The following is a 27,351-nucleotide window of genomic DNA, read 5'->3' on the forward strand; positions in this document are numbered from 1 at the left end:
TACTACAAGCTAGCTGAGAATTACATCTTAAATTTCGGCCTGTTGATAGTGTTTAAGGAAAAGTCAAGGAATCACTCCAGTCAGCAAGACTTATTCTATTCAGTGGAGAGCAATTCTTAGAAAATTAACTGTTATTCTAATTTGTGACAGACAGTGTGCAGACATATGAGCACCACCAGAGCGAAACCACTAGTGTTTCTAAAAAGCCTTTATGAGCAAGTCAGTTAAAGTTGCAGGAACAATAAAAGTAATAAAATCCTAATTGTTCCTGTTTCAGCCATCAGAAACTTGTCGGCTTTTATGATCAGCCCAGTTGGTACGCTTTCACACACAGTAGAAATAACAAAATGATACAAGTATTTATAGCGTTTATAGCTTTAAAGAATTAGTCAGTCCTTCCTAATGTTTCTCAAGTGCACACTGAGACTGTGTACATTAAATTGTGATTTTTATTAGGTGTTTGTCCATGGCTGCCAGCAGCTCTCTGTCTTTGTACATTCACAGCTCTGTGTTTACTAGATTGATAGCAGTATTTCTCTAGAGGCTGCAGACGCCTATCCAGTGTCACTAGTGTAAAGTTACTGTGTGTGTGTAAACTACCAGCTTTTCAGTGTATCTGTAGGATATATTTCATCATCTTCAAATCGTGCTGATTGTGCTTGTTATTTCTTCCCTGATGATGGAGAGATGCTTGACATTCACACGGAAATTGACCTAAAACACGACAAATACACATGTACGCGCCTAAGAAATGACACACGTACCTCTTTGCAGATGTTGAATGTTCGAGGCCCCCCATTAGCACTTATCACCTGAGTTTTTACTTCTAGAAAGCAAAGAGTGACGGAAAAATGGGTGTAGCAAAAGAAGCTATCGCAACAAACGGGGAGGGGGGAGGACGTTATTTTAGAGCGTTCACATTATTTTAAAGTTTTGTAAGCTGGTGGGTGATCTCAATGAGTCTGAAGAACTGTCCATCCCCGACCATATTAAGGAAGAGAGGCACGACAGATAAGACAAATGAGACAGATGTGAAAACAGCGGAAAGTTGCAGATACTCAATTTTGTAAAGTTGTACAGCAAATATCCTGTTGGACCCACTCGTGACGGATGTTCCCTCTTTTCTGATGCCCCTTTCCTGTTTTTAGCATATGTCATGATTTTTGAGTTTCCCTTCGTCACACTTGGCAGAAGAGATTGTTCTGTGTGCCAAGAGTCACTGTATCTGAACTTCGCTGTGCAGCAATAATATGACTCACCTCTAGCTGTAATTGCTTTTCGAAGTAGTGATTCACTGTCAGCGCTGTCTGCGGTTGGCGTTTACAAATCATCTAAGCTGGAAAGGGGAAAGTCCTAAAAATGATGCCATACTTTAAGTTTGTTTATGTCTTTTTGACCTGGTGGATAACTCGAAGGACAACCTTCGAGCAGCCCGCCCCAGACTGCGACAACTGGGAAATTCAATTCAAAAGGTTAATCATGAGTGATGCAGAAATGAGGAACTCTAATGAGTCTTCTAATGGGGAACACCTGTACAGTAAGTAACTGAGCACTTCTCACAGTGTTCCAGAAAATATTGCCCGGCTAATTTGTCAAAAGAATTGGCTGGAGGAGGAAATTACAGAAAGTATTACAAACTGCCTTGATGATGATTGCTACAAAACGTTTCGAACGTCTGTGGCCTTACAGAACCTCAGAACCTTCCATCTGTTACAACTATTCAAGGCTCTGAGATCACATGAGTGTCTCAGTACAAATAGTTTGAACTTTTATTTTGTACCTTTGTCTTCTATACCTTATATCTAGTAAAAACTGTGCAATCTTTTCTTTGGAATCAACACTTCTCACTTGAACTTTTACATACATGACCTGGATAGCCTCCCACAGAGCACAGAGGTTGATCACTAAAACTCATTCCTCACGGTGTTTTGTATGATTGGGTTGGATTCTGTTTCAGGCTTACCTCCAGACTTCTAAAAAAGTAAATGAGGTTAATGTCATTGCTTACTCCTTTTAACCATCCCTGAAGCTCATACTAAATGAGGGAAAGTTATTCAGACATGCTCCTCTGCTGCTGGAGCTGGTTCTTTTAGATAATTTGAAAGACAATTACTTATAAATATTTACGCAAATAAAACTATGAACAATACATACACAAACCGAGTTAGTAAAAACTAAAAGTTAAGATCCCTTACGGGCAGTCTGGCAGTGACAACAAATAAAGTCACTATAATTATTCAATTGTAGCTGACAATTTATTGTTGTACAAATTGAATCTATTGACAATTTTCTTGTCTTTTTCTGTTCATTTTTGTGCCATGACATGGTTCACATTAAGGGCTACTGGCAACTCAGACTTCCAACTCTTTGTTGCTAATCCAACAAGACATACAACATTCATTCATTTGCTGCGGCTAATCTGGGGACAGGTTGTTTGGGCAACAGTCAAAGCAGAGATCCGCCAGACTTCCTTCTCCTCTGCCACCTGGCTTGCCTCCTCACAAAAGGGTGAGCTCAGACAGCTTTTAAGGGAAGTACATTTCAGCTACTGATATATTTGCGATCACGCTTGTCTGGATTCTTTTGTCACTACGCGTAGCTCATGAAAATTGGTGAGTTTTGGAGTATAGGTCAACTAATGTAGATCAGCCGACCGGCACAATCTCCCTGTCAGTCTCCCGCTTCATTCAACACCCACTCAAGAACCAGACCTCAAGATAAACTCCACCACTTGAGGGTGCAACTTACTCCCAACTTGTAGAGGACAGTCTAATCCCTTATCTGACTAAGGACCATGGATTCAAGGGCTATTGAGGGTGCTAATTCTCATTCTGGCTAATTCTCAGCTTCAAACCACCTCACTGCCTGCTGGAGGTCTGGAAGCCAATAGGACCACTATAAACACTGCCAACCAGACCCTTGCCCCTTTGCTGTGCCAAGAAATTCTCTTAATAAAGGTCAGAGGTCCCAATAAAGGTTACAGAATCTTAGACAAAAGGTTGTCTCTGTCAGTAATGTAAACCGAGGACTCACCAGCTGTACAGTAACGGAATGAATAGAATCTATGGGAGTGTAGGGTATCCAGCCCTTAGCAAAGGGCACAATTCCCTCTGCTCCCAAAACTCTTCCCACAGCACACAACAAGGGACGCAGTTGTAGGCCTTCTCGAAGTACAAAAAACACACGAAGAGGTAAAACTTTCACGCAGCCTCCAGTATCCCTGTGACGCTAAAGAGCTGATCCGGTGTTCCAAGGCCAGGACAAAAACTGCTTTGCTCCTTCTGAGTCCAAGGTTCAATTATTTGCTGGAAAAAGTCAGATCCTGCAATTTTTGCGGGCTCTCTCTTTTCATTTGGCTTAAAACCAACGTGTGCCAACAGCTGCGTTGCGGTCGTTGGCTTTGCAACTAAATCCGTGACGCCAAGAGAGAGAATGCGGCACCAACTTAAAAAGATGACATGGAAATAGTGATAGAAAAACATTTCTGTTAGGTCCAATTCTGCTGTTTTTATATGAGTGCATGAATGACAATTTAACCATTATACAGTGATTGCAATCAGCCAAAAATAACTGACATCAAATGAATCATGTCGTGATTGTGACAACAGCAGTACATAACATGCATTTCCTGAGTTAAGTAAAGACTGAATGTTTAGGATTAAATGCCTTTAAACTCTCGTATTGAGCTTTTGACGATGGAAACTTTCTTTTGAATAGATGAGACTGGCATTTTTTGTTTCCTGCCATCATGTGTGGCAGACATGCGGTTCTGGCAGCTGCAGGAATGCAAACTTTATAGAACGCTGAGGAAGGGGAAAGAAAAAAAAAAAAAGGCATCGAGGCCTGCCAGGATGAGCATTTTGTTGTCTACAGATTCTCGCTGCCGCTGGGCTTTATCTGCGGTGACAAGTTATAAATCAGTTCCATGAAACCATCCTGTCTCAGTGGGTGTTGGAGCCTGTCAAATCGGGATGTGTGGGAATATTGGTCAAACGAATGCTGGGAACCTCAAAAGCAGCGAGCTTGAAGGCACAGCAGTGCAAATACTTGCATCATCGCTCCCGTTGTTGTTGTTACATTTTTGTTGCTTATTTTCTCATGTTTTCCTACATATCTAACTTTCAGTGTAATATCAGTTCACATGCAATGCTCTATGACATAAATAGACTCGCCACTGCCATCATACAGCAAGAAGCGCTTTGGCAGTTAATTGTGTTTCTGGGAATTTTTTTGGCCCAATGACCCTCTGCATATGTTGTGTTTCTTTCTATTTTTGCTTTGTTTTGTTTTCCTTATGCAGGGGGGGGGGTACATCATCTGCAAAAAGCAGTGACCCCCCCCCCCCCCTTGAAGATTCTGTTGGGCTGAACACAACAGAAACCCTCGCAAACAGGCCCATTTTCATGTGTGTTACGAGTAATTCTGCTTGAAGAGGCTCTTATTTCAGCGTGGATAAAACTGTTGTTGTTGTTACTGTAGGCAGAACATGACAGGGCTTCAGTGACAGCTCCACAATGGCCAACAAACAGGACATCCTCCCTCAGTGCGTCAGGGCAATTACTCAGCCCAGGGCTGCGCGTGCACCGTGTTTGTTTTTCTCAATCCGTCCATTTAGCATAACAAAGGGTGAACAATGCAGCATTATTTCCCTAAAGTGAACCATCAACTACACTTTATAATGCAGTTGTTGTGTCCCAGCACTCGCCTGGCTTGTGTGTGTGTGTGTGTGTGTGTGTGTGTGTGAGATATGGAAGCCAGCCTGAGTCCTCATGCAAATGAGCTCGCAGTGTTTCTCTACGTTGTCATTTCCATACTGAATCCCTTTTTGCATGCTTGTATTTCCTCAGGAGTGACGGGGCTTACCTCAGCCAGATGTTGTTTTGCATTTTTATTGGCACAACTGTGCCTGTGTGTGTCCTCCATTCTGCTTCCATCTTAGTTTTCTCTTGGTGTCTAATAACCATGTTAGTCCCGTTTAATGAGATGAAATTGACCTTCGTCGACCTTGTGTGTGCTGGCGTGTGTGTGTGAATGTGTGTGTGTGTGTGAATGTGTGTGTGTGTGTGTGAATGCGTGTGCGTTTCATTCACCTTCGGTAACCTCACTCAGTCCTCTCATTTCTGTCTCTCTGTTGTTTACAGGGAATTTAAAGAATGTGGTTTAGGACTCTGCAGCCCTGAGCCTCCTCCAAACACACGGGTGAACACACACACACACACACCTCATGTTTCCGAACCGGATCGACGCTCGGCCGCTTTAATGAAGACAATATGGAGTGGACCCCTCCAGCCCTGAGGCACAGATTGAGCGAGGCAGGAGAGGAGAGAACAAGAGGGTTTTGGAAAACATTAGCTGTGTGTTTCCACGGGTAAACGGTTTAAAATGGGGAGGGGGGGAGGAGGGGTGATGTTCCCTGTTTTTAATTCCTTGTGTTTTGGAAAAGTTATGTATGTTTGTGTGAATGAGAGTTCGGAGAATGTTGAGTGTGGTTATGTAAAACTGGATGGCAACAGAATATGCTGAATGCTGCGTATCCAGAAAGGCATAAATGGAAAAGCAGATTTATTTTTTTTTAGGGTTCCAGTTTCACGGTCACCCCAGTCCTGCTGTGATTTCAGCCCCTGAAGGACAGATGAGCATTAAAACAGACAGAGCAGCCGAGTTCCCCGCATAGGCCCTCAAACCTTGGTTTCACAACAGATTTGGAAAGTCCTGAAAAGTGTGTGAAATGTCTGGGGAAGCTCAGAAAGTTCACAAACAGTCTGCAGAGAGTCGTCTGGAAAATAGGTGCTCACATATTGTTTTTAGCCCTGGGCAGAATCCGTAAAACATCTGGACTTTTGTCATTTTTAATAGCGACGAGACTTTTGTATAAAACATCTTTAAATTGGATTTGGGTACGAACAGCAGCCCCAAATTGGAGAAGTAGGTCAAATATTCTCTTCAGAATCTGGCTTCCAGATTAAATGCAGCTTTGTCACATGGCTGTGTGGCATAATACAGTCCTGTCCACATTATTTACAGTCCTGTTTTGTTGCCAAGTTAAATCTAAAGCACCAGAAGCTGTCCAGCAACATGTTTAGTTAAGTTTGTGTTGCCTTGTTCTTTGAACAAATCTTGATTTTTTTTTCTTTTTATAGAAGTTTTAATAGTTTAAGAGTTTATTGTTCTCTTTACACTGGTCAGCCACAACATTAAGACCACCAGCCAAACAGATCTTTGCGCCCTGTAGGACGCAGGATGGGGCTTTCATGGATCCGCAGGCTAGATTGGTGCCTTTGGCTTTCTTTGGCCTTGTCTTGATGGTATAGATCAGTGTTTCCCAATCCCGGTCCTCAAGGCACATGTTTTCCATGTTTCCCTGCTCCAGCACACCTGATTCAAATGAATGGGTCGTCCTCAGGCTTCTGCAGAGCTTAAAGACCTGACTCATTCATTTGAATCAGGTGTGCTGGAGCAGGAAAACATGGAAAACACGCAGGGCGTTGTGCCTTGAGGATCAGGATTGGGAATCGCTGGTATAGATGAAGGACGTCAGGGAGTCCTATTGAACTGACATGTGTAGGGGTTTATAGAAAGCACTATGATACATGTCAAAGTAAAATCCACTTTAAAAGTAGGACCCAAGGTGGAACTGTAACAAGATGAGACTCACTTCACCTCTCAGTGGCTTTAATGTTGTGGCTGATTGATTGAATATCACCCCAAACATAACCTGAAGTGTCGGGAGATTGTATTTTGGTTTATTAATAGTTGTTTTGTTAAAAAAATGTTTTAAATAAACACAAAATCCACTGTATTTGTTTTTCAAAAGTGTCTACAAAGCTCATGAACACATTTTGCAGTCTGTAAAGTTGCTGTTGCATTTGCTAAGACCTTAAAGTAGAGAGAAGCAAGCAGCATTTGCGTATTTATTAAACTGCTTTCACACATGCACCGGAGTCACACCAGCGGCACGTGAGAATGCAAATCACCACAACATTGCCTCTCCACATTTGCCTTGAACATCTCCATTGTTCAAGTGTGAAAACTGCACGTCTGCAGAAGTTTTGGACAACAAAAACATCTTGTTGAATGGCCACAGTTGTGATGCTAATAATCTGCCTGTCGTTAGCACAGGTTTCAATCTTTGATGTGCATCCATAAAATACAAATGAGAAAAGGTCCATTGAAATGATAAAAGTCTCAAAAACTTCTAAAACAAGTTCCACACTCCCTTGAGGTACTTATTTTCCGGAAAACTTTGATTTTACAAATCACGTCTAACCTGGCAAAGATTAACTCGCTAGCAGCCGTTTCCAGTCTGAGCCAGAAAACGGCCAACTCTTGGGACTGACTGGTGTCTACCCAAATATGATATAACATTCCAAATATTCCAAGAGATTAAAGTAATTCCTGATGAAGAACTTTGTCTATTTCCCTCCTTTGGATGTCCACCGCGGTTGTTGCTGTGTTTTCCTCCTCGGGAGTTTGTTTCCGATTCGGATAACTACTTCTTCTACTGAATTACAACCACCCTCTGGCAACACTATGCAAACCCAGCCCAGTTCAATCACTTTAAACCAGTTGAAAGAAACAGGTCTAGGAAACATTTGACCTCTGCAAGTTTAATCACGGATATATTTGACATTTTAAAGTGCTTCAGGTAATCGGTTTAAACGCAGTCTATGAAAAGATTCTCCAAAATTGCATTTAAACAGTTTTTCTGACCACTGAAAAGTGCGGTTTTACAAAGAAACTTTCAGTCTGCTCACTAGCTTTTATCGAAAGCTTTTTTCTATCTTTTCTTCTGTTGCAGGATACTTCTGTGGAAGTCAAACACATCAACAGCTTCTTTATAGGATAAGAGATGTGAATCATTTTGTGAAATAGCCTTTGTTGTATTTTCATGTTTTTGCTTCTCTTTCTGAAGAAGTGGTGAAACTGGGTTATTTCCACTGTCTCGTGTCATTTGAAAAGCTGCTGACCATACAACCAGCAATTTTAAGGGCAACTTCCCCCCAGAAATGTTTAACCCACACAATATTTTCCAAATCCACTGTAAACAAACTTGACATGTCTGAGAATTTTGAAATTTCGGAAGGGGACGTTTGGTGTTTATATGCATTTTACAGACTTTGAGAGACTTTTTTTTTTTTCTTAACCTACTTGCATGTTCCCATGTACAAACCACAGGTGTTTGTTGAAATAAAAGACAGGAGAACATATTGTTGTCATGTGTCTCTGTGCTGTTTTAAGCTGTGATTTATACGGCGCGGGCTGGTAAATGGAGGCTTTAAGGGAGAGCGTTTGAAAGGGAAACCACAAATGTCATGCAGCTTCCTTTAGAAGTGATGTTCCTTAAATTAATGGCCTGGAAATTCACACCAAATGTAGGAGTCCCCAGTCTAAGCTGGCATGTGCTGAACAGAAGTGAGCTCTAAATGTGTGTGTGTGTGTGTGTGAGGATTCCCTGTGATCTTTATGAACACTGCTGCGGTCATTGTGGCAGTTTGAGCCCCACGCACCCGAAGCAAATGAAGCTCGTTACACCGTTTACGAGCTCGGAAAAGGAGAGACGATTGAAATTCTATCTCATAAAGGGGGATGACGGGGGGCTTACGGTACCGGCCAGGGGCTGTAAACATGAGAGACATGTGTGTGTTTATGTGGTTTTCTGTGCGCCGTTCAGTTGAGCAAGAAGAAGAAAAAAAAAAAAAAAACAAAAAAAAAACAGGGGCCCCCAAGAGGATTCATGGCACCGCTGGAGCTGCTGGACTTTATTTTCACAAATAGCAAAAACGCCAAGTTTGGGTTCTTATTTTATTTTAGGATCTGGACCTGAAAGTCGTTTGTGGTTAAAAACGAGGCCAAGTAAAACAGGAAAAAAAAAAAACAACTTTTAAAAGCAATTAATCTTTTTGGCTCGTGTTAATGGTTTGTTGCATGTGTGTGTATTGGACAGCCCAGCTTCACCACACACTCAGTCCGAGACATGTTTCATCTGGCGATATCTGATGCTTCCTATGCAAAGGCTGGAAGTTGTTTGTTGCAGCTTGGCGAAGTAAACAGAAAGTAAGTGTAGATCTGGCTGGGTAACAGGACAGTGTCAAGTCCAACTTTGCTGCTGAAAACAAGAGTTGCTGTCCCCAGTTAGACCTCAGATTACCGATACTGGCATAAAACACCAGATCATCAAAGTCAACCACTATCATGGACTCTTCTCCGGACTTTTTTTAAATTAAATACCACGTTTAATTACTTAATATCTTCTACAATAAGTTACCTGTACAGTGAAATCTCTCTTTGCAATAACAAGTTTTTTTTGGAGATAGTCTCAGTTGTAATATATGAAAAAGCATCCAAAAATGTTGGTTACTCGTCCTCCTTTCAGAGGCCTGTACTAATTCTGTCAATCGAAATTTGGTTTCCTCAAATTTTAGAAGAGCTAATGCAGAATGAGTTCTTCCTCAGGCCACTTCAGAGGCTTCCGTTTTTACAGTTAACATGTAAATGTGCGCAAGTAGCTTGGACTCTGCTATCAGTTTCATGGCAACTGTGACTGCTCTATAAACTCAGTTTGACAATAGATCTGAAAAGCTATAGTACCTTGACTGTCTGACTACACTGGAAACAAACTTGTATGTACACGGACTCCTCCGACAAATAAGATTGAGCAGCAGCTGATAATGAAAAACTTGACATCCCAGACTGCTGAATGGAAGTTTACAATGTACTCGTATTACACCTCCTTGTGAAGAACTCCATTTCGAGTCTTTGTGGTTTGACATAACAGTCTGTCCCAGAGGGAGCTGAATGTGGATTTGATTATAGAGCAGTGTGGAGAATTAAAAAGAAAATGATTTCAAATCTAGTTTTATCGTTCACTTCCATTCCCTTGGCCAAAACCAACACCAATTGTCTTGCGCAGCCTCTACAATTCCAGCACTGTCAAATAGTTTTCGACATAATTGGATGTCCGCTTCGCTTGAAATCTGTTGAGTTCATAACACATTTTTATTAAACCAAAAGGACAACTCAAACTAAGAATGAAGGGTCAACTTTATGTCCTGAAATGTTCTGGGTCTTTACAAAGGCATACATTTTGAGATGTTTGTTGTTTGAATCATGTGATTTATTGGGTGAAAGTTAGCCAGATTAACCCATTTCTTCCTATTTAAGTGCAACACAGTCTCTCATTAAAGTTAATAAAACTGCGATAAAACAATGAATTAATTCGTGTTGAGGGCACTATCTTCTGGTTTTATTTTTGTGTACGTAAATGATCACATACAGCAGAATACAAACTACCACAATTTTGTGAAACGGGGAAAAAAAGAGCTGAAATTTCCAAATGCGATAATTGGAGGCAGGAGTGTGTAAAGGTGGATTCAGATCTGAGTTTGTCTCGCCTCTCACCCGGTACTTTTTACACTTTGCTTTCAACTTGACTCATGCTTTCACCCGTTGTTCAGTTAGGTTTAGGCATTAAAACCCAGTTGATAAGGTTTAGGAAAACGTGGCTTGTTTTGAGCTTTATAGCTCAGCATCTGAAAGAGACACGTACACGGTCCGGCCATGAAAAACCCAGACAGGGCTTACATGCTGACATATAGGTTCAACATTAGCCCTTGTTTTCCATACATCTTTTAAGACACATTCATTGCCCTTATGGTATTTTTTAGACTCACCCCTGCACAAAAAAGAACATCCTCCACATACAATGTCATTTCATTATTCTCAACCCTATACTGACAGATAAATGTACCAAATACACTGCGATTCAAAATTCACATTCCAAGTCGCCACACAGTAAATGTTAAATATTAATTGTCTACTTGCAGCCCTGTTAAAGCGTGGAATTTGAATAGGCACGATTATGGAGATCATTTGTGTTTTTAGAATCCCACATAAACCAGCCATATAATGCAACATGTTCTATAAAGGAAAAAAATCTTTCACCACCAGTAAAGGATAGAGGTTTCTCTGCCAGTATTTATTCGTAATTTCTTTTTGGCTCAATTTTGTCTTCCTCTGGATACACAAAGATCTTTTTTTTCTTTTTTCCAATACGAAAGGGGAAGGAATATATGAGGTAAGGCTTTGGATTTTGTTGGACTCAATCAGAGTCTGATGAAGTCATACATTTTTTAGATACATCTGGGAAAACATGTACTATTATTTCTTTAAAAGAGTTATTACTGGGTAAATAATTGTGATCCACGAGGATCTCATTTACAGAATGTGTCCCTGCTCTGGGTTGTATCGAGCACACCTTTGCTGCTCCATGGAAAAACAAAGAAAAAAATGCAATGCAAATCATCACAAAGCCCCAACTTAGCCTGTGCTTTGAATAGAGTGTGATTTGACCTTTGCTGTTGATTAGTTTAGATAAAGTCGATGGCCTGCCATCCTGTCTTCTGGGTCCTGGTTGTTAAAAAGTTTGCCAGCTGCACTGGATATTTGCATAAGTCTCCTAGTTACACTTTGGATGCTCTCCAAATCAAAGCACAATGCAGTGGACTTGATATGAAAAAAGTAGCGTTTGCCAAGCCTGATTATCTTTGAAATGTCAGTGCAGTTTTATCAGTTTCCAATCCTGAAAGTAGAGTCCACCTTGCACGCCAGCAGTTTGACTAACATGACATGATTATTTGTCTGCTAAGATGGAAATCAGAAACGGCTTGTTTGATTTGCATAACGTCCTTACCCAGAGGAACAAAGCAGCGGGGGGGCCGCCGTCTATACATCCTCCTCCCCATCAACATGTGAAGAGTCCGCGGTCAATGGTGAGGGGATTTACTCGCACAATATAGACAGATGCCACCTTTTATCTGCTTAACGGAAGAGAGGCTGAGCGCGTGGCACTTGACCGCGTTGAAGCATGTTGTTGGCGCCTAATGATGTCCTCCCTCCAAAGGCTATTGAGTTGAATGGTGAATGTTAAATGGATTTGTCCTTTTTTTTTTTTTTTAGTAAGACGTTGGCGAGAGAGAGATATTTTTAAATTATTCTATGGAGGGTTTCCCCCGTGTTTTAAACAAAACATGCTTTGTTTTGTCCTTGACGCTGGATCAGCTCAGAGAGGAAAATCAGGTTTGTCAGCAGATCTGGTGTTGAGTCCAAGCCGCTCCCGGAGACCAACTTTTAAACTTTTTACCAGTCCCAACAACCGTATCCTGTGACTAGACAGTCGGCGTTCAGCTCTGATATTTAATGTTTGGCACAATGTAGACTCACAATTTGAGGAAATTGGGAATAATCATTATTCAATTTGGGGAATGGCGAATAAACAAACGATGTGTGATTGTTACATCATGTGTGTTTTGCCTCCTTCCTCATACACCAGTCACTCTCTAGAAATGTTGTGCTTTCATTGTTTCTTGGAATTTGATTTATTACGGAATAAAACCAAACACAATTTCCTCTTATAAAAGGACCGTAAACCTACAAAATTGGTTTGAAAAGGCTTACACTGAAAATCTTCCTCTTTTTTATTTATTTATATTCTTATCCTAAAATCCTTTTTCTTTTCTTTTTCCTGAAACATGTTTCAACCTGCTTGATAAATCTTTCTGCCCATCTTTCATCGGTGTCTCTCGTGACATGAAGACCCCTCAAGAGAGAACTTATAGTCATGCAAATAATCCACAGACCACCAAGGTCTCTTGTCTCCGGGTGAGTGACACAGACAAAGACTGAGAGGTCTGAAATGGTCCATTTGATTCCTGATAGGGTTTGCCTCAGAATGAGCAACATCTGCCCTGCAGAGCAGCAGCTTCCAAACTCCGGAGGTCGGATTCGGATCTGGGTGAACTTTCTCCGACAAAACACGTTTTGACGTGTTACAGTAGAAAATGCACAGTTGTTGATGGGAATTACATAAATGTTGGATTGACTCTGTTTAGCAGCTTCGGGGTTTTTTCAAACATGGGTTTGTTTGGGTTCTCTTTTTTCATAGAATATAAACTGAAAATGGACTTTTTTGGGAAACTTCTTCCATGATTAAAAGAATGATGATTTGCACTCACTTTTCACTCATTTTGATAATTCATATATCTGGACTTTTGGTTGGACATTGGAGTTTTTACACTGGAAAATAAAAAAATACTGACAACAAATAAACAGCAAAATACATTGTGTTCCTCTTCTTTCTTGTTTTTAAATGCGGGTTTACCTGCCAAGAAAAAAAACTGTCTGTATACTTAGCGTTGAATGAACAATGCAACAAGTTCTCCAACTGAAACTGTCAGACAGGTTGTTCGTTCACACCCTTCAACATGGCTCCTAACGGCATCCTGTAAGGTACGGCCCCTGCAATTGGCAGAAGGACAATATGACTCATATGAGTATTTCCACATCCGAGCAGACATCATCCACAAGTCTTTCATTTTCAAAAAGTCCTCATGGAGGAAGGAGGGGAGTGGATGAAGCAGTTAAATGCACTGCCAGTGACATGAGATCAAGGCCAACGAATGGTCCCTCAATGACACAACAACACATCACTTTCTGGCTGGGTTTAGACAGTAACATTACTTTGGTCAGGTCAGAAATGATTGTGTTTAGAGCTAAAAAACATTCTTTTTACCATTCACATGACTTTTATCACATTTTCAGTTGTTACCCATACCTACCTGCATGAATGAAAGCCCCATGGACACATTTTGGGGAGGGGGACAGTTGAACAATCCTCGAAGACTCAGGAGTGGAGTCAAATATTGTGGCTTCAAAGTTTCTTCAGCAAAAAATGCACATTTGTGCGTTTAATTTAGTTTTCTGTACAAATGTATATGCAGTCACTGTCCTCTTTATCATATTTTATCAGTATTTATTCTTATTTTTATCATTTATTTTGGTTATATTACTTCCCGACATTGCACCCATTTAACTGGAACAGGTCTGTTCCTTAAATTTTACATGAAAACACATGATAATTGTTATCAGATCTTTCTCCCATGTGACCAGACAATTGATTTACTTCTGGTTTCCCAACTGATCCTGTTTGCTGCCTGGACAATGCTTTAGCCACTGTTCTCACTTTTAATCCAGTGTGGTGTCAACTGGTCTGTAGTAAAAAGGGAAAAAAATTGTTCAAATTCAATAAGAAAGTGGATTCTGATAGTGACACACCATAAGATCAGACCAACAATGAGCCCTGTGAGTGCTTTTAGTGCTTCTTTTTTAAGAAACTTAGAGATATGGTTGCTGTGGGTTCGAGCCATCCGTGTCCACAGTTGTGTTGTATGTGCTTGCTGCTGGTGTTGTGGCTGCTTGTGCTTTTTTTTTTTTTTTTCTCTTTGTTTATTGGCCGAGGTGCTCCTGGCGGTTCTCCGTCTGGATTTCCCACAGAGGTCGTGGGAAGTCTTCTGTTTGGTCTCTGCCGTGGTAGCGTCTGCTTGTCTGGTTTATCGTTGTTTTCTTCGATCGTTTCTTTCTATTTCTTTCCCGTTTCTTTTTCTTTACTCTCCCTCTTTCCCTGTCCCCCTGTCAGGTTCGGCACTATACAGGACATACAAAGTATTGTAACAAAAATAAATAGATAAGCAGTACTTGGGAAATAAGGGGAGCTTTACATTCATAAAGCCTCCCTTGGCAAAGCAAATGTGTTTGGCATAAAATGGTATTTAGATTACAATTCTGTTGTCATAATGCTGGACAGAAAAAAAAGAAAAACTTAGCAAACTATTGTAGCACCTATCCTGTAAATTAAATGCATAAAAATGCTACTTCATGAACTCTTGATTTATTTATTTTTTTGTGATTGGCTTTGCAGTTTGACTCAGATCATTTATCATATTTGTTCTTAGACTTTGCATCAATCCAGATCCAGGGAGACTCCAGCCCGTGGTTTCTACATGGCAGACTGTAGACACACACACACACACACACACACACACACACACACATACACAAGGCTTTTCAGTAAGGAGGAGAGAGGCACAAACTGCTTTTTATTCAGCAACAAGCTCACGGAGGAGCTGACAGACCCTCTGCAGACACTCTGTGAACACTATTCTAACGGACTTTAGCCTGTGATTCTCTGACATTAACACTTCACCGTTTTTTTATTTCCACAACAGCCTCTTTGGATTGGACAGTTTAAACCCAGCACTGGACTTTTCTCACAGGTAGGTCAATCACTGACATGTTTTCACATCCTGACAGTTGCTGTCAGTGAGGGTTTGTGTTGTAAATCTTATGTCTAGTGAAAGTTTTAATGGGCTCTCTCACTCCTCAAGGGTTTACATAAAGTTATAAATGAGGTCATCACCTTTCTTTCTCCACCTGAAGGGTTCTTGATGATTAGTCATTGAAGTCTACATTTTGAGCAAATAATGCACCCGTTAGTTATTATCTTATTGAAATTAAATGTCATTAGCACTCCAAAAGACATCATGGAAGCTGCTGATGTACTTTCTTTGTGTTATTTTTTATATGATTGTGTGTTTGCAGCTTTTATTGAACTCAAAAGCAATCCAAATAGAGCACTGGATTATTGCTTTGGTGTTCAAAGAAAGTAAGAAAGTTTGATCCTTTTCTGACAAACAGTTTGGGGATTGCAGGTAAAATCCGCCTGTTTTTTCCCTTTTTTTTAATTGGCTTCTCATTAACCATCATCAATATGGAGGCAATTAAAGCAAGTGGTGAATGTGTCACTTTGAGCAGCATATGGTGCGTGAAAGGGTCAGAGACAGACTGACGTTTCAATTTGCTCTTCAGGCTTTAGCTGTGTAATTGAAACCCCTGTTGTCGGCGGTTTGTGTGTCTGTGCATGAGCTCATATAACACCGCTGTAATTCTCCACAACAGCAGACTGTTCTTAAAATGAATTTTTATTGGACCATTAGTTCCTGTAACATTCATGTTATGGCGGTGTTTCAATGGCTGGTGTCAGTCCATTTGGTCCATTTCATAAAAACTGGAGATTTTTCTGTCATATGTGAGATGATAATGAACACATGTTTGGGTTGAAAGCTCTGTTATACGATAATATTCACGTTTTACCAATGCTGTTTTTGGCCATTGTGAAGATTTTAAAGCGAGTTTAGCCACCACCACTTTGCTCTTCTCTGGGAAAGATAAAACATTGCTGATATCTCTTTGATTTTTATCAAAATTATTTAAAATAAGTGGACAAAATGAGCATTTTTGGTTTTGATATATCTGTTGATATTTGAGCTTTTGGTCTGTCTTGTTGTTGTTTTCTGTCAGAGCACCGAACCTGGCTGACTTTCACTACTGATAATTAGAGACCAGACGGCAGCCAAGACAGCAGCCGAGACTGCTAATGAAATCATTTACAGGGTGAAACTAAGCCAGGGCTGATTTCACAATCTCATAAAGGTGGTGGAGGAACAGAATGAAGTCGGGTCAGCTGTGAACAGGAAAAAACACTGGCGCTCCTCCAGCAGTTTCACACAGCATCCTTCCTAACTCCGCTGAACTGCCCTTGTGCTCTGCTGCCGGAGACAAAAAGAGTCTCTCTGCTTCATCCTCAATTCACACAAAAAGCGTCTGCAGGTTGCTACATGTCTGAGCTACAGGGAGACCTACGATTCTCCTGAACACTTTATTCTCCCTGGAGGGGGAATAGATTATTCTTTGAGCAATTTGATTCCTATTGATGGATTTCTTGTCATCTAAAGGCTTACTGTTCTTGTGCTCTTTTCATATCATTCCTGAGTTCTGAATGTGGGGCTTTCATACTCGGAAGAAAAAGAAGCCTCATCTTATTTTCAACCGGTTCGTTTTTTTGCACATTGGTGCCCTCCATAGGCAGTTAAAAGACCCATATTTCTTCACTTGTGACATCTGTAAAACATGTGGTCTGTTGATTTAAACCCAAATGGTTTTAATTTCACTCTGACAGGAGTATGCTTGCCAAAGAAGTTCTTGAATGTTAGATTAATTTGAAAAAAATGTAGTGGGGAACAAACACAAAATGACAAAAAAAATAAAAAATGAACACAAGAAAAGCTGCACATCCTGATGACATACTTAACCTTGTACTAAAATCGTTTGCCAATCATGTTTTTGCTGGCATTCTTATCATGTGGCTGGCACAGGAGAGGGTTCCCACATGTTTGAGGACAGCCACTATTGTTCCTGGACCTACAAAGTCTGCAGTGTCTCCAGTCGAAGTGACTACAGCCCTGAAGCACACACCCATATACTGATGAAGTGCTTTGAGGAGAGAGTTTCAATACCACACTCTGCATTCTGGATTCTGAACTTGTCCTCAAACAGACCTTAAACAATTTGGATTAGCAGTCAAACCAAGCTCCAAGAACTTACTGAACTTCCTGAAAAAAACATAAGAACCCACAACTTGCTTGCCAAGTTCTTGTAAATTTTGAAAGAGAAGCAACAGAGAGCATGCTAACTGGAAATATCACAAACTGGCATGGGATGCGCACGGGCTAAGCCTGTGTAGCGGGTGATTAACGCTTCTCTGGACATCACTGATACTCAACTCCTGAACCTCAGAGACATCAGGGAGGTGACGTGCCTGCACAGCCACAGCCTTTTTACCCTGCTAGCATCAAGCAAGTGTTTCAGAAGTATCAACAGCAGGCATAGGCGTAGGACCAGGGGTTTGTGGGTAGCATCAAGGGTACTTCATCTTGAATTTTGTTATATGGCCTCAGGTTGTATAATGATAATTAAACTAATCTTTTTTTTTTAACCACACTTCCAATGCATAGCAATTTAGCTATCCAGACTTGAAAAACGTGACATAATGTATTAGTTGACAGTTGTTTTGTGTGGGGCCGTGTCTCGTCATGTGGTGGGATCCAGTATGAATTTGAAGGCTGAGGTTTTACAATAATCCACTTATCCCTCGAATGTTGGCAACTGTTAACATCATTACTTCACAAGTGTCGACATGTCACACTGTGACAAAACTGGAAGTATCACCAGTAGCACAATGGGAGGTGTATCACAGCTGAAAACTGCAGAGAGAAAATGTAGCTGTTGTACAGTTTTTGAGACTTTTACGTGAAATCACTACGTACATTTCAGAAGGCCACTGTACATATTTTCCGTTTTGGTTTTCTTGTGCAGGATGTAGCGACATCTAATGGCAAAGTTGCAGATTGCAACCAAGTGAAGTCACCTCGTCTCACCCTTTCCTTCACAACCTGGCGACAAAATATGCAGAAAGCACTTGCTGGAACTGGTTTAGTTTGTCTTTTCAGTGCCTGTTTGGGAACGATGGTGTTGCAACATGGCAGACTGTGAGAAGCCTTGTTCTAAGCTAACGAAAACACACAATTCTAGACTATGAAAACATAGTTACATCTGATTCCTGTAAACAGATTGCCATACGTTTTAAACGGACTTAATTGCAAGCTTATTTCAGCTTGTTGTAGTTTTCATTACTAACTTTGCGCTCTTTGTGTCCATTGCAGAGAATTTTGAGAAAAGAAGGGTTACACAAAATGTTTGCAATCCAAGCTGATCACAGATGTCAAACCTTCAGGAGGTTTTTTTAAGTAGCTTGATGCGCAGACTGAATTTTCATTTCACGTCTGGTGACATCTTAAACCAGGGTAACCATTTCAGCCTCTAAATGTTCTGGCTTGGTTTACATTCTGAAGAAACATATAATAAAAGATTTACATTTGAACCCAGATTTAAATCTAAATCTGGCCACACTGACTGGACCTAGTTGAAAATTACAATTTGCTTGAATTTTGCCCCTTAAAGATGCAAATTGACTGCCGAGTTGCAGCTTTAAAGGACAGCACATCTCAAAAAAAGTGAGGGCTTTGGGAGTGTTTTGTGTTTGCATCTCCTGGTCACATGTGGCGGAAAGCAATTGAGCAGAGACACCATGTGCAACGTGGCCCTGACAGTAATCGGTCAATGAATAATGAACACACACATGCACAAACCTGCCACTGACAGCTGTTTGGAATCTTTGTTTGTGTGTTAACTCTATCAGTTGAGTGCAGCTGCATGTCTGCCTGGACCAATTATGCTTGTGCTAAATAAGAGCCAGTACCAGGAGGAGTGGCCATATGTGTGCATCTGTGTGTGTCTGAGTGTGCGTATTGGTACACATTATAAAGTGATTACCTTACTCAAAGGATAGCTGCACGATGTGCTGTGTGTGGAAGTTAAGGCACACATGTTGTTTGAACTAAATGTAACATAAGACGGCTCAGGGACCATAATATGAGCCTCAAGGAGTATTGTTGTGCACACACACACACACGTTTCACTCGCCCTTTTTACCACCGCACACTCTACAATAACATTTCTCATTTCACACACACACACACACCCACTCAGAAAAGACAAAGCACGACATATGGTCTGTTCTCAGGGTCCATATGTATTTATCCTCCCATGTGACCCAATCTCTCTTTGAGATCCTCAAAGGCTCTGTTGTGTTGTGAATTCCATTCATACACATAGCCTACATACATAGACCCATAAACACTCACTAAACCCACTGGTACCCACAAGCCTTCTCCCCACAGCCTTTTCACGGTTAATTTGCTGCTCAATAGGTCAAGAGGAAAAGCAGACATCAAATGAGCACACGCAAAATTAGTCTGAAATGCAGAGTCATGAGGCTGTCCAGGCACCAGGGTCACCTTGTTGTTCATTTTCCAGACAGATGTGCCTTTGCCATTTACTGGGACCTAAGGACATGAGTAAAGTCAACAATTCCTTCGTTGTCGCATTCTAAAGCTGCCGCATTCGTTCTTTCCTCGCTTTTCTGTGTGAAACTTTTGAAAATAGTTTTTTTTTTTTGCATTAAGATAGAAAATTCAGACATTAAACTTCTTAAACTTTTTAACACACTCTCTCGTTGGGAGGGCTAATAAAAATGGGCTTTGCAGCTAGTCTCAGCTTTACTCTCTCATATATCCACGTTGTTCCAACAACACCTCACTTTGAGAAAGCTATTTTCATTCATTTATTCATTTTCCACACCAGCTTTGTCCTATTCAGGGTTGCAGGGGGGCTGGAGTCTAGTGCTGCTGCCATTGGGTAAGAGGCAGGGTAGACCCTGGATTATTCATCAGTCCATCGTCGGGCCAACGCATAGACAATGAAAAAAAAAAACACTCACTCTTACAGTCAGTTTATAATAACCAATTGACCTAACGTGTATGTTTTGGACTGTGGGAGGAAGTTGGAGTAGCCTGAAAGAACAAGCTACACACAAGCTTTTTCCATAAGCAGACGTGGACTTTTTCAATCAGCTGCTTTTCATTGTCTTTCTGTATTTCTGTCCAAGCATAGCTTAGCATAGACATCGAAAGCATCGGAAAATATCTAGCATAATCCGGAAAATCTGATTGATTACATTTTATTTCACTTACATTTAGTTGGAACTTGAGATACCATCATAATAATAAATCTGTCCCCTAATTCTGTCATACACCAGATATAATTGATCAGGGTTGCCAATTCTCAGGCTTTCGCCGTGAGACCTGCTTTTAGTCTCTTTCTTTCTCACGCCTCTGATTTGCCGTGACATTTGACTGCACTCTCATGCTGTGCAAACAAATGTCACGGCAAATCAGAGGAAGCCTCAAAGCCAATCCTTTATGAAAACACAGTGGTATGGGTTTACCATTGGCCCACAGAGAGAGTCTGAGCTGCTTGAATTAGGGCAGACAAGAGAGGTTGTTAAACTCACTGATAGCAAAACAGTTTTTGGTCCTCAAAATTAATCATTTTGACTATGTGGGCTAGTTGTAGACTATCTATCGTGTGACTTTTCTGAACATATTACCTAAACAAGCTTGGCTCCCTCCTAATGTAAAAAATCCAACCACTAGCACCTTGGCTCTTGTTCGATTTTCAATCCAGACATTAAGATTTGTGCTAAAAATAAGCTAAACTGGCCTCTTGAGGCTTTGATTAATACTGGTAATACAGTAATAAAGTAAATACTTGCATGTTTTTTGTATTTTTATTGTCACGTACTATAAGTTTTTATTATGAGGACTTAATACTAAATTTTCTATCCGACACATAGCTTGTTGTCTTGTTGAAAATTAGTGTGATGGAAACTATATTTAATGCAGGCCAGAAAAAGTCCTTTAGAAAAAGACTATTTTGCTAGAGAATTAGCTTAGCTTAGTTTAGCTTAGCCTAGCTTAGCCAAAATACTGGAAACTCTACAGCTAATCTTGTCTCTCTTATGGCGGTTTCATAATGTTTTTCTACTGATTCAGCCCAATTCGGTTAAATGTGCCAATTATTGAGATTGCGTCTTTAAAAAAGATGTGGACAGAGCTTTGCTGACCATTTCCTGTCGCTTTCATTCGCATAACAATTCTCATTACACATTTAGGCATGAAAATGTGGTTGTCAGTGAATGTTGCCTGATGTGAGTCACTGATCACACACTGCACCCAGTTTAGTTGGGTTGGGTGACACTGATATGGAAAACTGTTGTCACTCCTTAACAAGGTTGCTTGTCTCCCATTGCCAAATAAGTTTAAGTCAGTGGAAAAGTAAATTCCTCTTCTTTTTTTTACTCCCATTGTAAAATGAAAATCAAAAAGTAGGTTATAACTGGCTTCTAGGTTTTCCATATCTATGTGGGGTACGGGATGGGAAATGGTGCCGTTGCAGCTCACACACGACTCATGAGGAACGAAAGAGGTATCAGTTTTCTCAACTAACTCCATGCAAGAATTGAAAAAGAAAAAGCTGTTCCTCAGGATTATGACAGAATTCTACAGGTAAGAGGTAACCGTGACGGGATGAGTAGTTTTTCTTTTCTTTACATTGATGCTGTTCTGCAGCAGGTGTAGATGTAGCATCTCCTGGTGTTCAGTGAGTCTCTCTTACACAGAAGTCTTATCATTAATATAATCTGCTCAAACTGATCAGGACTTTCTATCAATCCAGCTTATCTCTTCCTCACAGTTTCCTCCCAAAATGTCCCAGTTTGATTAAATTGCATATGATCCTCCTTTTCTTCTGGCTCCTCATCCTCTTCCTCCTCCTCCTCTTGCAGGCTCTGGGTTTTCCTGGTGATGACCTCATTGCTGTTCCCTGGCAAGGCCCACGCTGCAATGAAGGACCTCTCCTCTTCTTCTTCTCCTCTCACTTCCCTTCTCCACTACCCATCCTCCAAACCCTCAGTTGTGCCGTTCTCTCCATCGACCGGTCCCACCTCCTCACCTGGGGTTTCGCTGACGTCGGCGCCGCTCTCTAAACCACAGCCTTTCTGCCTGCAGACGGGGCCGCATCTCATCGCCAGCATGCAACTGCAGAAGCTCAACTCGCACTACCAGAACCTTGCTGGCGCCGCCTCCGCAGGACATCCAGCACCCAGCGGAGCTCAAAGAGGCTTCGGGGGCTCACCGCTGGGCACGGGTAACCAGCTCCTTGGACCATCCGGAGGCCTTGGAGGTGGCAGCATGGGTGTGGGGATCAGCATGGGAAGCCAGGGTTCTGGTGCAGGTGGAATTATTGACTTTGACCCTGTGGACGAGGAAGTTCTCATGTCTCTGGTGGTGGAGCTGGGTTTGGACAGAGCCAATGAGCTGCCTGAGTTGTGGCTGGGACAGAATGAGTTTGACTTCATGTCAGACGTGCCAGCTGGATGCTGACTTATGAAAAAACTAAAACATGCAGATGCAGTCCAGTTGATTAACAAATCAAGTAACATTGATTTTTCTCTTTCTTCCCTTTCTTGTTTGATACATTGAGGAAACAGAAGAGACTAAGTTTTAAAGGGATTTGAGGCACACTCTTGTTTCTCTTTTGCTCTCATTCTCTCTATTTGCAGACGGGTGACAAAGGAAAGGACAGCTTGCTTTTTTTGTTGTTGTTTATTTGCGATGGAGTTGGTTTTCATTTAATCAGTGAATTTGTCTTTCCTGCGATCAAACCAGTAACGGTTTCACTCTGATTTTTGTTCCTTTAAAAGACAGAAACGCCGAAGCATTAGCTGGATATCTCGAATCTGTCCTTTTTCCTCCACCACTCCATCACTGACTTAATGAAAACAAGTTGATTGATGTGAGAAGGGTTCAAAGAGACATTTGAGCCAGCCTCTTGGAAGCAAAACTATAAAGACATGTGAGATGCACCTGTTGGACTTGGATCCCCTCTTTTCTTAGAGCTGTCCTCTGTTGATCAAGTTGGTGCATAAAGAAAAACGAAAATGGGAGCCATGACATAATGGGAGATCTGCAAAAGGATGGCAAACACTACGCTTCCTGTTTTCTTAATAGACAATATTAGACTCTGGTCTCATGGGAAAGAAACTCCTGTCTCTTGGTTTCACAAAGATCTGATTGTTTGAGAACTGGTTATCTCAATGTACTTCTCTTTCTTTTTTTGTTTGAATTTAGTTCAACCAGCCGTATTCGTGTTACTTAAGACAGTGGCTGATATCCATCAGGAGACTTGGACAAGGAGCACTTCTGTAGCGCTTCTATAGTCACTTCAACTTTACTGAACATAATGGATTAGATTAAGAATTGTGGAATCTTTTGGAGCATGTGACATGAATGCAGTAAATTGTGTCTGGTTGTGGAGTGTGGTGTCGTTAGAGCCACACAACCAGAGCCTTTTGATCATGTATGTTTTGTCTTTTGACTCAATATTGGCTTCGTCAAACTGTGATCCAGCCAGTGATCCTGGACGGTATCTCACCAGATTCACACACCTCCCGCCTTTTGGTTTTCCTGCTTTGCCACTTTAACCTTTAGGTCAAAACAGGTGATCCAGCCCAGACTGACCTTATTATCACTGCCCTACCATGTTCCTGATGAGGAAAAGGTCTACAGATAGCTGTGTCAGCAAGTCTGGGATCAGGCAAAAAATGAAGTCTCAGACAGGATCAACTTAATAAAAGATGTTTGCTGCAAAGATATATTAGCAGATGTTTTTTTACCAGATTGTATTTTCTCACCGGTCTTATGAAGGCAGAGAAAATACATCTTCACAAGCTTGCAATGAACCCACTGGCAGCAACACTGGAGTTCCATTCTTAAACTTGTCCTTGATCATAATGAATTAGACATTTGGATGCACTCCCACTTTGCTACCAAGCCAACAATCAGTAATCATCTAATTATTTTTATTTTGGTAGCAATATACAACGCTAAAGAGCATCAAAACCGCTTGTATCGTGTTGCATAGGTCTAGCTGATATCACCAAAGCATTGAGAGATAGACGCAAATCTTAAGGGTTATCCTGTGGTGTCATACTTTAAGGTATTGGCAGCAGATGCTTTAAATCCTGTGAAGACTTTAACAGATCTGACCTGATCCTGCGCACCTTCTGGGACTCGATAGAGTTCAGATAAAGCCCTGAAAACTGCCTCCTGCGAGCTCTCAGTTGTGACACGCAGATGAACTTTTGCTCTTTACTTTGAAGAAGTCCCTGAAAGTGTGGGGTTACATCATAACACCTCCCGAGCTTAGATATCGAATCGGCGTCTGTGCCATGTGATACGGTTGAAAGCTGTGGGAAAAACCAGTGAGCGGACCTGACGGTGACATTGTTTAGGACGTTCTTTAGCATCTTATATTAAGGGTTAAATGGTCGTTTTCACACTAAGTTAGACGTCAGAGCTTGAAAATCACACGACTTCATCACCAGTGAAAAAAATAGCTGTCAGTGAGGTCTGAATATGTTTTAGAGATAGAACAGACCAGTATTTACATGAGGAATCTATCATTTGGCTGGAAAACCTAAAGAAAACTCACAAATTTCAATGAATTGATATTTTCATCTTGCATTATGGCTGGCCATGCGCTTCCCTTGTCATGGTACAGTCCTTCAAGCATTCCGGCTCAGAGGACCATAACGTTTTTTCACACTTGACGCGTCACCAGATGTGGCCACTGGTTTACCTTTCTCACACTATGATTGTGAATGGAATATTTACTGGCCTTTTTTTTACAGCATGGTATATATTTCTGGCAGCTTTCGGGATTGAAAAAGGCTTTAAACTGACACCCGATCCTCCAGCCACCTAAAGGGGCTTTACCCGGCCGCTTCTTTCAGTAGACGGACGCAGTCGGCATGGGGGAACTGACATGTACCTGTTGTGGTAAGAGGAGACGGAGGGCTCAAACTACACGTCAGGAACAAAGGCCTTTCACCCTAGAGTCGGCGCGTCTGTCGTCGGCACATTGTGGGTTTCTCGCCGGACCACACAAAATGACACACCTGTATTCCTGCACCTGCACACACACCTACGTGTGCATTCGCATCCTTGCAAACACACACACACACATTCATGCACACACAGTAGCAGTGGCACAGGGATGGTATTACAGCAGGGAAATGGGAGTAGCGGCCATGAAACAGGCACATGTCAGTAGTTACACAGACTTCAGAGGCTTTTGGGTTTGCATCGTGCATGTGGGTGAGTGTGTGTGTGATGAAAATAAAAAATGCTCTTTCTGAATATGCACTGCTCTGTCCACATAAATCCTGCTTGTAGAGGGAAAGCACACAGTGAGCCTCATTTATTCATTTAGATATAGGCAGCTCAGCTTACTTGCACACATTACTTCAGCCACATACTTCTCCTCCTTTGCAGATAATTCCCTGCACACACACACACACACACTCTGCCTAGTACCACTTTTTGCAGTTGATAAGGGTCTCAGTTACCACACCAGCTTTCTTTTCTCTCTTTTAATGAAACGAGAGACGCAGTGATTAATGAAAACCTGTTGAAGGGGTAATTTGATGGAATCCTTTTTTCCCTTTAAAGGGATTTGTTGGGCATTTCCTTTCTAACAATCGCCTCTCTGACACAGAGAAAGAAATAAAGATGCTTCTCATTGCTTCCAAATCCAACAGACAGACACTCTGATTCTCCTCTTCCTCTGTCTCGTCGCTGATGTGGGTCAAAACAACATTCCTCTCATCGAAGGGAGCGTTGTGTTTGTTTCAGCCCTCTGTCGTGTGTGTGTGTGTGTATGTGTGTGTGTGTGTTGCGCCGCGGTCAAGTCTTAATCCCAGATGTTGTTTTATGTTTCTTTTTTTTTGTTGTTTTGCTGTGTGGACCAGAGGTTTCTCCCTCTCCTCCCCTGAGAAGTTGCCTGATGGAGTTGCTTGAATCATCTGAGGGCTTTCATTTCCTCTTTTTACTTCACCCCATGCAGTGCAAAAATAACCCCAAGAGGGACCATCTTAAACCAAAATATTCTCCACAATAAACCCTTGTTTTCTAACTTTTGTTTCTTTTTTTTCGGATTTTTGGGGATTCTGGGCTGCGCAACCAGTCGCCCTCCAACAGAGCTGCACAGTTCATCCACAACAGCAGTTCCACTTTCTACGCACAGTAGCTTTTCTAAGTAGAACCTTAAAGATTCTGCTCAAACTGAGCAGATGTCCAAACTGAAAACTGGTCTTCGGGTGACCGGGGATCCCGGCCCGCTGATCGTTTCATAATTCCTGTTGAGATCCGCCATCTTTGTTCTTGCAGAGAAACGGTTCGCTTTAGGCTCAGATCCAACCTGCTTTCGGTCAAAAAAAAGTTTGCCTGCGAATGTGATCCAATTGGGTTCTGCTAGGGTCAAAAAAGACCTTTTCAGGAAATTCTTGGTAAGCCACCGACAAAGTGTGCATGAAAGGTCAGAAGATAAGTGACCCATAATTGTTTCAACAGTTCATTGGAGGAGCCACTGGCATGTACTCATGAATGACCACTAACTGATCTATGAGGTATCTGTAAATGTAAACTAGTGACAGCTTATAAATACGTGTATAAATGGTGCCTTATCCGAAAGTACCACCAAAATCCTTAATGTTTTTGTTGTTTTTAGAAGCGTCTGAAGTGAAACTGACATGGTCTCCATTGATGAAGTAGATTTACAGTTTTTACGTGTCAGCAGTGGGATTTTTTTTCTCTTCCTTTTTTCTTTCTTTCTTTTGTTTTTTTTTTACACACTTGACTGCTGTCTCTGGGCCTCGGCATCATTGGGAATGCCCGAACCCATCCAGTGCTGTGAAAAGCTTTGACACGAGCAGTGATACATCTGCTAAAAAAGGCTGCTGTTTTGAGCTTTTTCCTCCACAGTAACGAATAAGAAAAGCTTCTGCCACTGCTCTGCTGCTAGGTATACTCTGGAGACAGAAGTACACTCTGCACTGATTTCAGCCTCTTTCATCATACTTTTCCTTTCAATCTGTAGATTAAAATCTTTATATGTTGTTGGCTCCAGTTGCAAGTTTATTCTCCTCGATTTTCTTTGTAATAAATAAATAACTATTATTCAAAGATGATTTTTAAAGCACTTTTGCTCACTGGCTCTCACTTGTACATCTATATGAATATGTAAATGTCTGAGATCATATTGGAAGAAAAATGCTTGTATTTTTGTTACAGCTCTAACGATTGTGGGAAAATAAAGAAAGTG

At 41.3% G+C, this 27,351-nt stretch overlaps 2 protein-coding genes across 3 annotated transcripts in view; both read left to right on the forward strand.

The window, feature by feature from the left end:
- hdac8 (histone deacetylase 8) overlaps positions 1-22,091 on the forward strand; it is a 47,694-nt gene extending 25,603 nt beyond the window's left edge. Inside the window, exon 11 of one of the 2 annotated variants that reach the window (XM_072376120.1) lies at positions 21,974-22,091. In XM_072376120.1, the coding sequence (XP_072232221.1) occupies positions 21,974-21,993 (20 nt within the window). In that variant the 3' untranslated portion in view covers positions 21,994-22,091. Of the gene's footprint in view, positions 1-5,141; positions 8,206-21,973 lie in introns of those variants that run through there. The other variant, XM_072376119.1, reaches the window with a different exon arrangement.
- Positions 21,993-22,571, forward strand: cited1 (Cbp/p300-interacting transactivator, with Glu/Asp-rich carboxy-terminal domain, 1). The gene has a single exon (XM_072376210.1). The coding sequence runs from the start codon at positions 21,993-21,995 to the stop codon at positions 22,569-22,571; it is 579 nt and encodes a 192-aa protein (XP_072232311.1).
- The last annotated feature ends 4,780 nt before the right edge of the window (positions 22,572-27,351 follow it).

Source organism: Leuresthes tenuis, unplaced genomic scaffold (assembly GCF_036924035.1).
Source record: "Leuresthes tenuis unplaced genomic scaffold, fLeuTen1.0.hap1 SCAF_22, whole genome shotgun sequence".
Classification (NCBI taxonomy): Eukaryota; Metazoa; Chordata; class Actinopteri; order Atheriniformes; family Atherinopsidae; genus Leuresthes; species Leuresthes tenuis.

Excerpts from the sequence above, each read along its gene's own strand:
- cited1 (XM_072376210.1), top strand. The coding sequence starts at position 21,993 with ATGACCTCATTGCTGTTCCCTGGCAAGGCCCACGCTGCAATGAAGGAC.